The sequence below is a fragment of the Cydia amplana genome, chromosome 25 (genome assembly GCF_948474715.1).
Source record: "Cydia amplana chromosome 25, ilCydAmpl1.1, whole genome shotgun sequence".
Taxonomy (NCBI): domain Eukaryota; kingdom Metazoa; phylum Arthropoda; class Insecta; order Lepidoptera; family Tortricidae; genus Cydia; species Cydia amplana.
The window spans coordinates 1555649-1568821 of record NC_086093.1 but is presented as its reverse complement, the minus strand read 5'-3'; the positions used below and the strand labels follow the sequence as shown (position 1 = coordinate 1568821).

At 39.2% G+C, this 13173-nt stretch overlaps 1 protein-coding gene across 1 annotated transcript; it reads right to left on the bottom strand.

Moving 5' to 3' along the window:
• Nucleotides 1-512: 512 nt before the first annotated feature.
• LOC134659873 (cytoplasmic dynein 2 intermediate chain 1) lies at nucleotides 513-12330 on the bottom strand (the record flags this gene model as incomplete). The annotated part of the gene is made up of 11 exons (XM_063515581.1): nucleotides 513-635; nucleotides 981-1142; nucleotides 1674-1785; nucleotides 4719-4848; nucleotides 5259-5733; nucleotides 6340-6489; nucleotides 8538-8694; nucleotides 9168-10091; nucleotides 10797-10956; nucleotides 11240-11435; nucleotides 11866-12330. Coding segments are annotated over 11 exons (3039 nt in total), but the record flags the coding sequence as incomplete, so codon positions are not given.
• Between the last annotated feature and the right edge of the window lie 843 nt (nucleotides 12331-13173).

Below are 13173 nucleotides of genomic sequence, written 5' to 3'. Positions count from 1 at the left end.
CGTGTCAGTGAAATGAAAGAATAGGGATCAAAGTCAAATGGCGCGCCATGGCGTTCTGTCGAAAGATGGCAGTAAATGTATACTGTGCCTACGTAATTGACGACCGGTCTGGCCTAGTGAGTAGTGACCCTACCTGTGAAGCCGCGGTCCTGGGTTCGAATCCCAGTAAGGGCATTTTTTTGTGTGATGAGCACAGATATTTGTTCCTGAGTCATGGTTGTTTTCTATGTATTTAAGTATTTGTATATTATATCTATCGTTGTCTGAGTACCCACAACACAAGCTTTCTTGAGCTTACCGTGTGGCTTAATCAATTTGTGTAATAAAGTCTTATAATACAATATTAATATTAAAGTCTTATAATATTAATATTATTAAAAAAAAATTACCATGATAGTAACTCTATATACTTAATAATATTAAGTATATAGAGTTACTATCATGGTAATTTTAGAATATTTTCTAGAGAATAGAGTATATTAAGTTAATATACTCTATTCTCTTTGATACGACTGATGGTCTATGGTCTATAAAAGTGCTATGTATTTGTGAAATAGATTCGTGTAGTCTACAGATTTCTCTTTGGTGTCGGACAGCCTATGTACTTGGACGTCTCCTTCCTTGGTCACCAGTGCCTGTGAAAAGTAATATTAATAAATAAATTGGGTTATAAAAATAAGTAATATTTGTTAATAATTTAGTCGTATTTCTACGCAATTTTTTGGGAAAAAGCTCTATAATTCTGCGGAACTGCCAGCCTCATCTAACTAAACCGCCTCGCTTCACTCGCCCGTCAATTCAATACTATAATATGAATTTTATGATTTTTTTTATCAAGATTCCTTTATTCCAATAGTAAAGGTTTTGAGGAAGGCCAAGTTCCGCTCATTTTTTTTACCAAAGGGTAAAGATTTTAGTAAAAAACAAGAAAGTATAACTTTTCGGTAATATTTCAGGAATCAATAGTAAAATACACTTACTAAAGTTCCATCGCTGGACATGCAGGTGATTGTGGACTTTACTCCCGTGTGTTTAGGGTATATATCGCTGTGAGTGAGCTCCCAGCAGGAAAGACCTTCCGGAGATACGGAGAAAATGCAGAACGGATTGACGCGAGACCAGAGGACTGATGTCACGGATAGCTGAAAAAATATATTGAATTTAGTTTTTTTTCCGTACCCAAAGGCTAAAAACGGGACTCTATTATTAAGACTCCGCTGTCCGTCCGTCCGTCTGTCTGTCACCAGGCTGTAACTCATGGACCGTGATAGCTAGGATAGTTGAAATTTTCTCAGATGATGTATTTCTGTTGGCGCTACAACAACAAATACTAAAAACAGAATAAAATAAAGATTTAAGTGGGGCTCCCATACAACAAACGTGATTTTTGTCCGAAGTTAAGCAACGTCGGGCGGGGTCAGTACTTGGATGGGTGACCGTTTTTTTGCTTGTTTTGCTCTATTTTTTGTTGATGGTGCGGAACCCTCCGTGCGCGAGTCCGACTCGCACTTGGCCGGTTTTTATTCATACTAAACTGAACTGTCACCCTATACATGAGAATAACAGCGCCCTCTTGACAATGATCATATATTACTGGTCAGGCTTTAAGAGTGACAGGAGACCGTAACCATAGCAACGTGTGACAAGAAAAAGTTGATTTTACAAGAACTTACCCTGCTAGTTAAATTGATATCACCGGCACTGTGACTGTGACTTGGCGGCCTATCGACGAACCTACCCTTGAAGTCGGCTTGCGGTCCTGATGGTTCTTGCGGAGGGCTGTTGCTAAAAGTAATCAAAATAACGGCGATTAAAAAAGTATTCTGTCAAAATTGGCTACTTTATTGCGTATTCCTTGACCTCGCCAAAGCGTTCGACACAGTGTCTTTATCCATACTTCTGAACAAGCTAGAGCACTATGGCATCCGGGGGCTACCGCTTCAATGGTTCCGTAGCTATCTCACAGATAGGTATCAGAGTGTCAGGGTCGGTGACTGCCTAAGTAAAAGCTTGCCAACAGTCTTCGGGGTACCTCAAGGAAGCGTACTGGGCCCAACGTTATTTGTCATTTACATTAATGACATCTTCTCTGTTAGCACTAATAGCCCTATAGATAATCTAATTTGTTACGCAGATGACACAGCTGCCATATTTTGCGGCAACTCATGGGCTGATACTATGCGTAGAGCTAAAGCAGGTGTGAATGCCCTAAAGGTCTGGTTAGACAATAATTTACTATCCCTTAACGTCAAAAAGTCCAAATACATCTGCTTCCACAAAACTAAGGCCTCCGAACCGAATCACGAAATGCCGTTGCGTATTAGATGCTTCCACAACTCAGTCTCTAATAACATAAGTGAATCGATCAGCCGTGCAGACTGCGTACGTTATCTAGGCGTGGACATCGATCAACACTTCTCTTTCAAAGAGCATGTAGCATCTCTATCGCAACGAGTCAGGAAGCTTGCGTATGTGATGCGGCTAATTCGTAATTGTGCCGACGAACGGGTTCGAAGACTAGTATACGTTACATTGTGTCAATCTATATTGGGGTACTGTATATCGGTATGGGGCGGGGCAGGTACTTCTATGATGCTCAGTATAGAAAGGGCACAAAGATCCGTCTTAAAAACATTGTATAAAAAGCCCTTTCAATTTCCAACAGATCAACTACTTACACAATCCAGCTCGCTTTCGGTCCGGCAATTGTTTATCTACAGGATAGGTACGATAATGCATCGAAACACGATAAACTCGCCCAGCTTCGCAACCCTTACCAGCAAAAGGACTTTTCGAGTTCCACGGAACAAAACGCAAACGCCTTATGCACGTCGCTTTCCGCAATTTCTCCACCCATATGTGTACAATCACATAGCAAAAATATTCAGCGTCCAGAACATGACACTCAAGGAATTTCAGAATGTTGTCCGAAGGTGGCTAGGTTCTCTCTCTTACAAGGAAACTGAAGAGGTGCTGAAACCTTTGCAGTAAAACACATGCAGACTCACACTCTCTCACACACACAAACACATACACACACATACAACACACACACACACACACATGGACACGTGCGCACAGAGTAAAGTGCATAACCCACTAATTTTTATAGTTATTAGTCATTATCTGCATGTAAGTTAGCTTAATTAGTTTAGTTGCCCACCTTAACTTAAAGTTTAATATTCATAATTAACTTGTAGTATTGTAAATTTATACTATCTTGTACTCGTATTATAGCACCACCTAGTTGTTAATTCGTTTGGCTATTACTGTCTCACCACAGTCCTCACGACACAGGCTTGACCTAGTGTGAGGGCTACTGTTAATCCTGTAATGTAACGTGTGTATTATACATGTATAATTACCTACTTTTGTCAATCTTGCTAGCTCTACTTGGTTAATAAAGAAATTTTGTATTTTTGTGTTTGTATTTATACTAGTCAAATCAGCTTCTTTTTTAGAACTGTCAAAACGATTTTCTAAAATGGAATTTATATGAAAACGGGTGAAGTGACGTCACGGTCAACTCACCTACTTTTTATATTTCAATCCGATTTATTAAATATAAATTGTGTTTAAAAATAACTGCTGTCTATGTTTTCTAATAATTATCTGGTGCTTTATTTCGTGCACGGTGTGAAATAATTTATTTTAAGTACCTAGAGGAAAGTACCCAATTTTAATTTTTGATACAAGCTTTTATCGCTGACTGTCTTTTAACGTAAAACGTCATGTAGCCTTACCGGCAGGCAATTCTCGGGAGTTGCCAGAGAATATTGATGGTTCCAGCGCCTGATGCTGCTAGGAAATAGGGTCTATAGCAGTGGTTCCTAACCTGGGGGTAATTACCCCCGTGGGGGTAAAACTGGTATTTTACGGGGGTAATAAGCTAACCTAATATAATAATACAACAAACGTACACGTTTTATTTTTTATTATCATTGGGAGGAGAGGTAAAATCAGGTTCCCTAGTTAGTCATAGGGGTGACCGGACTGAAAAGGTTAGGAACCACTGGTCTATAGGGTCTACCCGTCTCTGGTACCTCGCCGCTTCTAGAACCGAAACAAGGGCTGGCAGGGTCGCCATGATGAGAAAAACGTCATGTACCTTACCGGCTGTCCAGTGTGAGCAATAAAATGGTTTACCTATCTATCAATACCCTGGCCTCCACAAGAGAGTACAGGCTGAGAGTTCCAGTATCCGATGCAGCGAGGAAATAGGGTCCATAAGGTGATACGACCTGTTCAAGACCAGTATCACCACTTCGGTTGTTTAGAGCCAAGTCAAAGGCTGGCAGGGTCGCCATGTAAAAAACGTTATGTAGCCTTACCGGCAGTCAAGTGTTAGCAATACTCTGTCCTGCATCAGGGAGTACAGGCTGATAGTTCCAGCCAGCGTCTGATGCTGCGAGGAAATAGGGTCCATGGGGTGATGCTACCCGTTGAAAATCGCCGCGTCTGTTGTTTAGAACCGAAACAGTGGTTGGCAGGGTCGCCATGATGGGAAAAACGTTATGTAGCCTTACTGGCAGTCAAGTGTAAGCAATACTCTAGCCTCCACCAGGGAGTACAGGCTGATAATTCCAGCGTCTGATGCTGCGGAAATAGGGTCCATGGGGTGATGCTACCCGTCGATCTTCATCGCCGCGTCTGTTGTTTAGAACCAAAACACTGGTTGGCAGGGTCGCCATGATGGGAAAAACGCTATGTAGCCTTACCGGCAGTCCAGTGTGAGCAATACTCTGGCCTGCATCAGGGAGTACAGGCTGATGGTCCCAGCGTCTGATGCTGCGAGGAAATAGGGTCCATGGGGTGAAACCTCCAGGCACGTTATAGAGGAAGTGTCCGCTGCAAATATGTGGTTAATATTAGAGATTAACACGCGAACGAAGCGAGGTCGTTAAGTAACACAAGGCTGGCAATGCTAAATCCAGCCGTGGTATTTTTTTCTTCTAAAAATTTAAGACTGCGTATAGTTTTTGGTTCGTATTTAAGCTCATTATAAGTTAAAAACTTATTTTGACATTGTTTCTGAGCATGTCCTCCTGAGACCCAGGAGCAGTTGGTTTGTTTTGGAACTTTGAACTTTTAGACACCGTTTAAAAATTCAGAATATATTACGGAATACATATGTACTAAAATATGTACGCGGGATCAGAGGTGGTTCAAAAAACTTTTGACACTATAAGTATCCATTTATTTGTGTTCCCCAATAAGTTAGTAGGTAAGTATGTAAATAATAAATGATTTATACTCACTAGAAACACACAGCCTTTCAATCTTCACAGCGCCCAAACTCCTCGTACAACTCAAAACCTCCCCATTATTCTTTGCCACCAAAAACCTATCACTATTATTGTACTGCACTATTTTCAAATCTCCACACACAACCCCACTCTCCCAATCGTGGGGTAATTTATTTTCAACTGGCAATTTTCTTGCGCTTGCAACACTGCGCGGTCTGTCAATGTCACTCTCTGCCGATTTTTGGCGCGTAAAATTTCTGGCCAGTATTTTGTCTTGTTTTCTTTTTAATAACCTCTTTTTACCAGCGTTTAAATTGAAAGCGTTGTCGCTTATGTCTTTAGCGCTAAGAAGTTTGGCTATAGATATTGTTTGAGTTTTTTCTAGTTTCATTTTGGACCAGAACGCTTTGCCTAAGTCGTGAGTTTTGGATTTTTCTTGAATTATCGTCCATATTGTTAGGATTCCTAGCCGTTGTAATGAACAGACCTGTAATAATTAGGTTAGATTATTCGTTAACATAAAAAGATGACAAATTAGGTACTTATTTGAACTTACTGGGCCTAGTTTTGTTAGTTTAAGTTACAAATTTACAAACCCAGACTGGCAACCCTAGTAAAAAGTAAAGACCAGTGGCAACCGTGATGTAGGTACCTAAATAAATACAGATTTTTCAAGATGCAAATAATTTCAAAAAGTTGAAAAATAATCTCAGATATAGCTAAATTACTACAAAAATATAAAGGCCATTTCGCTTCTGGAAAAAAATACGGTATCGTCTTGGGTCGTCCCGTTCGTTTTTCGTCAAGTTCTTAAATTAGTCCTATTCTGCTTTCATCACGCATTCTACATTGAAAGCCACCGACGATTGTGACGAATGTAGAATGGGTGACGAAAGCAGAATAGGACTAATTTAAGAACTTGACGAAAAACGAATGGGACGACCCAAGACGATACCAAAAATACCAAGTAACAAAGAAAGGAGATTTTAGAAATGGTAATTTTCACCATCCATACAAATGTTACTGACCAACGTTGAAAATTTCGCAATTTTAGAAACTTTCAAACGGCAGATCAGTGGTACTTCTATCGTACCTGGCCCACAACTCTCCGCCCGCTGTCCTGCGCTAGCGTCGCCCTGAGGTACTCCAATCCCACCGTGCGGTCAATGACCTCTCCGTCCGTTAAGTTGGTAGCACTGCTTGTGTACGCGCACGCTTGTAAGGCTTGAGCTATCTGTGGATGCTGTCAAAAAAACCGTTATATTTTGAATGCCCGTCAAAAATGTATGCGATCTTAACCGATTCATTGCGTGTTCCATTTTCGAAAACTTGACTGTGGCGGCGAACAATTATTTCATGACACGACAGGCGTGCCTTGCGCCATAGAATATGATGGCACGCCTATCGTGTCATACGCCACACGTTAAATACAGTGATGACACGCCTGTTGTGCCATACGGACCGAAACGGTTAAGACTATTAAGAGTGTCAAGGGGATTTTTGCCACAAACTTAATAAAACTATTGCCGACTGGTAGCAGATTATTACATTAATTGTTACCTGTATTTAACATACCTGCAAAGTTTCAAAACGATATCTTTCAGAAGTAACACAATAACATAATACAAATGGTTTCCGTCTATTTGGCATAACTTCCGTGTCCCGAAACGCATCTGGCATAACCTATTTGGCAGAACTGTTTTTCGACGAATGTTAAATTTGCAGAAAGCTTCAGTTTGTATAATATACAATAGCCCGAATGATTGCGAGTCCGAATTTTAAATAGACTATTATTATCTTGGCCGACTTTTGATACGAATAATTTTATTTTGCATTTGTTCAATTGTCCGAAACGTTATTGGCATAATCTGTTTAGCATAATAGGTTTTAGGCGAATGTTTACATTGCAGAACATTTATTTCGATTCCCTCTATTTGGCATAACTTCTATGACCTAAAACGTATCTGTCATAATATACATTTGGTAGAATTGTTTTTGCACGAATGTTAAAATTAAAGAAAGCGTCAGTTTGTATAATCCAAGCATAATTTATTTAAAAATGCATCAAAACATGTGGCTGATTGACTCATCAACGCAGAGCCAAAACAACAAAGCTATATAAAGTTGAAATTTGTACATCGGCCTACATTTATAATGTGTAAAAATTATTATTATGTATATTCTTGTATTTTGGAAACTTTTGGTTCCCGAACATATTATTGGCATTTTGGATGTACCTATACATATTTTTAGCACACAAAATCCGAATCGGAGCACCCCACTATCCACGTAGTCTTGTCTGTCCTACCCCTAGAGTGTATGTAAAAAGCCGGAGGCGCGGAGGGGAAGCAGCCCTCGCCCGCCGTAGCAAAGCGCAGAGCACAATGTGAGCCGCAGCGGCTGAGGCTGGTCGCCGAAGGCGACCAGTAAGCCGAAGCTGCGGAGGCGAGCATTAGTGCCTGCGCTTTGATACGCAAGGGCGAAGGGGCTGCTTTGCCCGTAGCGCCGGAGCAGATGCGGAGTCCGATAAAAAACTGTTGCCAGAAAAATGGGTTAGGTTAGGTTAGAACTGCGACTCCACGAAAACGAGCTGTTGCCAGAAAAGTGGGTTAAGGTTAGAACTGCGACCCCACGAAAACAAAAAATGATATGAATTATAGGGTTGAATTGCCACGTGGTCATTCGGCGAAATGAAATTATGACAAAATATAGTTGCGAATTTCGAAACATTTGGCAAATTAAATTCCCTCAAAAAATATTCGGCCTACAAACATTTATGAGTCTTGCAAGTATGCAAAACTTTTTTGTGCCATAAGATTTTATGCTTGTAGTACTTTATGCTTAATAGCGAGTTATGCAAAAATAAATTATTACAAATTATATTATGCGAAATGAAACAGATACCAGGTCTCTATTCGGACATTAACTTTATGCCAAAAGATACTTCGATCAATAAAAATTATGCGTAGAGTACGTATGCGCAACTATCCAGTACCAAGTGAGTTTATGCTAAAAGTATGTTATGCCAAAAGTTATTATGCAGAATAGAATTATTACAAAAAAAAATATGCCAAAGATAGGGGAACCATGTCAAATTATAAGGTAAATAGCTAACCCCCGCCGAGCTCTGGTAATAATTAAGAAATGCGTGTTCCATTTTCGTAAACTTTTGGCTGTGGCGGCGATTCCAGTATTCGTTGCGGATGGCACGCCTATCGTGTTATACGCCACACGTTAAAACATTGATGATACGCCTGTCGTGCCATCCGCATCGAAACGGTTAATAAATACCTGATCATTAACATTGATATTCTTCTGATTAAATTCTCTATCAATTTCCGCTGCGGTCAATAATTCCGTATTTATTTGGACTATTTCATCTTTTTTCGAGCTGGCAACATCGTCCCGCCATGTCGGTTCTTCTGACAAGTCCCAAAGATGCAAGGAACTAAAATTATATCAATAAAAAAAATACATACGGAGATATCTATAATGATCTACGATTACAAAAAAAAATTAAAATACTATCGCTTTGCCACGTGCCTAACACGGGAGCTGATAGGGGCTACCGCGAAAACCTAATTTCGCAAATTGCGGGGATCTTTCTCTTTTACTCCAATGAAGGCGTAATTAGAGTGACAGAGAAAAATGCCCTCAATTTGCGAAATACGGTTTTCGCGGTAGCCGCTGTGAATAGAAGCTGACCGTTGCATAATAGAAACAATGGCTTATGTTTAACAGATTAGGGTCTTAAGCGTAAAAATCATTTCATAAAATTCATACTATTAACTCGATTACACCTTTACGACTTAGGATTATAGATTAATGAAGGTGTGTGTAGCGCTTTAGACCTAACACATCAAGTAACAAACATGAAAGCAAATAAAAGCTCGTCAAAAATAACTAAACATAAAATCTTACCCATCTTCTAAAGCGGCTACAAGCAGTCCATCAGTATTTCCTCTAAATCTTCCTAAAACCACATTATCTATGGCAACCAAAATTTTTATCAACTCACTCCTGGCAACACTAGCGTCCCATAGACAAACTAGACATTTCCCCGCCAAAACTCCATTAGTAAATTTCTTATGCACCGTCAAAATTAAATTGCTTTTATCCTCTGAAAATATTAAACTTGTAATTTTTGCTTGTTTTAGAAAAGACTTCTCTTCCGAGACATTTTTTGTTGTTATACCGACATATCCAGAGCTAAACGGCAAGTTAGATTTTGTTACATTGTCAGATACGATGCCATTTAAATTTAAAACATGGCTGACTTTCCTTTCAACCTTCTTCAAAAACCTTCCCAATGCGTTCGTACTAAAATCATCCTTTAATTTACTCTTATATATTTCATGTGGCAACATTTCACAACTGCCAACCCCACTTTTTTGCTCGAGTAAAATCCTTAATTCATTCTCTTTGTATTCTTTGAATGTATCAAAATCATTGGTCCCACGATCTTCGAATAAAAACTTAAATTTCGACGTATAATCATCACTATTCCTTTTATTTTTCTTCAAAGTATGATCATTTAAGTATACATCTGCTTTTGAAAATTTAACAGGATGTTGTGTCCACTTATTCTCTACATCAATCTCATCCGTTTGAATCTCCTCAGTGATACCATCATCAAAAGTTTGAACTGCACTTTGCGTATAATTCGTTCGGCCGAATGTTGCCATATACAAGTCGTAGGATATGGGCTTCATTTCGAAGAGCGTGAATGACATTTCGTGCAGTGTTACCATGCTCAATATGTCTTTTGCTCGACGCAACATGTTATCGACTATGCGTCTCTTGCGTTTTTTCTCTTTTGATTTGTTGAAATCTATGAAGAGGGGTCTGAAAAGACAAATGTCTTGTAAACCAAAAACTCACGAACACCTTTTAGAAGGGATCGTGCGCGTTGGGGTCTGCCACCCTGTGACATAAAGTTTGATATAGAGAATAGAATAAATGTAAAATAAAGAAAACGGAAACTTAAACTTGACATATACCTATCGCAAATAAAGAGGCTCCTGGCGTGCCCTTCCCATTTTAATTGTAGCTAAAGTCTATTTTTTTATTCGGTAGACTGAAATGACAGTTAATAGTATGAAATGACATTTCATGTCCATACTATTAACTGTCATTTCAGTCTACCGAATAAAAAAATAGACTTTATGTATATGTATAAAAGAAAGGCGATCCAGTAAGTACCTTATATCTAAACTGTTCTATTGCCGAGTCTACTACCCGATCTGGCAAATCCATACCTTTCCAGCACTTCCACTGTCCTCATGCTGGACACAGCACTGGAGCTGTCCTGGAACCCCTCGTCCAGGGAACTGGCCTTGTCTTCTTCTGACTCGAGGAGCATTGGGAGCCTTCTCCAATGATAATCCACATATGATACATACCTCTCCAGCACTTCCACAGTCCTCATGCTGGCTGAACACAGCACTGCATGGAGCTGTCCTGGAACCCCTCGTCCAGAGAACTGACCTTGTCTTCTGACTCAGGAGCCTAAGGACCCTTTTCCAATGATAATCCACATATGATAAATACCTCTCCAGCACTTCCACTGTCCTCATGCTGGAGACAGCACTGGAGCTGTCCTGGAACCCCTCGTCCAGGGAACTGGCCTTGTCTTCTTCTGTCTCCGGAATGAACTCCATGGCTGAAGGCTTGGATTTGGCTGAGCGCTGCTCGCGAAGGTCGAAGCTCCCTGATAATGGTTTAAACTTTAACGGCGTTATTCATACATGTCTGCTAAGTTAATCAGCTGATGATCGTCTCTATGGCATAACGACAGATAGGGACAAACGACAATCATCAACTGATTAAGTTAGCAGCCGTTTATGAAGAAGTAGTTAATAATCTAAACAGTCATTATTGTCAGCATTTTCATATAAGCACTTCGCTACAAAGCAGAAAAACGCGTTATTGGCTACAAGCGCAGCAGTAATGCGTTAATATCCCACCAAACCACCTATCGAGCAAGATCATACCTGAATCCAGCATATTCTCCTCATCCTTTTCCTTCTCTCTCTCTCCCGCGTCCTCTCCAACCTCCATCTCTCTCCCACCTTCGGTCTCATGTTCAGAGCTTCCTTGTGTATTCTCACTGTGGTAAGAATCGAAGTCAGATTCGTAGCTTTCGAAGTCATCTTCGTAGCTAACCTCTTCGTCGCTTTTGGTCGGAGCCTGTGTAAGGACAATCTTTGGTATATCTTTAGAAGAACATAAGAAACTGAACATTTATAGAAAAATTTCAACTTAATTGGTCCCGGAGAAAATTGGCTGTGACAGACGGACAGACAGACGCACGAGTGATCCTATAAGGCTTCCGTTTTTTTCCTTTTGAGGTACGGATTACCCTAAAAATGATGAAGTTTAACCTTCAAATGTGTGGTAATAAAAATCGTAATTTCAAACCTCGGTTGTGCCGTATAGAGCAGAACGAAATCGTTCTTAAAAAAAGCAAAAAGATTACATAACAGTTGACAGTTGACAGTTCCTAAACCTTATTACAAAAAGCATAAGGTCCACCGATGGACAGTTAAGAGTGTTGCTATTTGTACATGACCAAAATTGTAGTCTAACAATATTTTTTATCTACAAAAATTTCACATACCTTATCCTTATCTCCATCCAGCCCCACATAAAAAGCCTTCGGTCTCGCAACCAACTTCTGTTTCAAATTTATCATTTCTTCATTATTATCTATTCTATCAGGTGTCAATTCTTTCACTTCATCTTCATCTAAAGTCCTCGTTTTTGTTCTAATTCTTTCTCCATCATCTTTTTCATTTGTTTTAATAACTTTAACTTCTTTATCGTCTTTTACTTTTCTATCTTTAGGCTTATTTTGATCTATAACTTTATTGTTAGTTTCATTTAAATCTAATTTCCTCTTAGCTATAGGAGAATTAACAGTAACATTCACAAATGGTAGATCTTTAGCTGTTCTAACTCTTACATTGCTAGTACTAGTATTACTTGTTTTAGCTTTGCTAGTACTGTTACTTGCTTCATTGATTCTAGATCTGCCACTAACTTTACTTGTACTAGTACTAACTTTACTTGTACTATTAGTTGTACTAGTACTAACTTTACTTGTACTATTAGTTGTACTAGTACTAATTTTGCTTGAACTACTAATTTGACTTATGGACGACGGTGAGGATTTTAAATAGTCTTTCATTGGTGAATTTTTATAGTCTTTTGAATACCCTGCTATTTTTTTAGGAGTTTTATAAATATCAGCGGTAGAGGACTTTTGCACGAAGTTCCGTGGGGTTGAAACATTGTAAGTGCTTTTTTTTAGTTTGTCATCTTGTAGCTTTATTTTTTCTTCTTGCAGTTTGTCTTTGCTTGTAGTTTTTTTAATCGGTTTTTTGGCAGCTTGCATGTTTTCAGAAATACCTAAAATGATAAAATTTCTGAGAACTTATAAATAAATATTATAGGGACATTCTTACACAAATTGACTAAGTCCCACGGTAAGCTCAAGAAGGCTTGTGTTGTGGGTACTTAGACAACGATATATGTAATATACAAATACTTAAATACATAGAAAACACCCATGACTAAGGAACAAATATCTGTGCTTACAAATAAATGCTCTTACCGGGATTTGAACCCAGGACCATCGGCTTCTCAGGCTGGGTCATTACCCACTAGGCCAGACCGGTAGTCTTACTTATTAAAATAAAATTAAATAGATAAAATATTTTTTTTAAAGCTTAATTCAATTAATTTTTACTTTAATATTATGGCCGCGGCTAGGTACATCTGATTCTTAAGTTAACTACTGTGTGGGTATACCAGGGTTAGACTTATCGCTTTTGCGTGTGACTGATTTGCATACTGGTCAGTAAATAAATTAGTACCTACTTTAGTCCCAAAGTAAGCCTTTTACTAGAAAACCATCGCAACAATA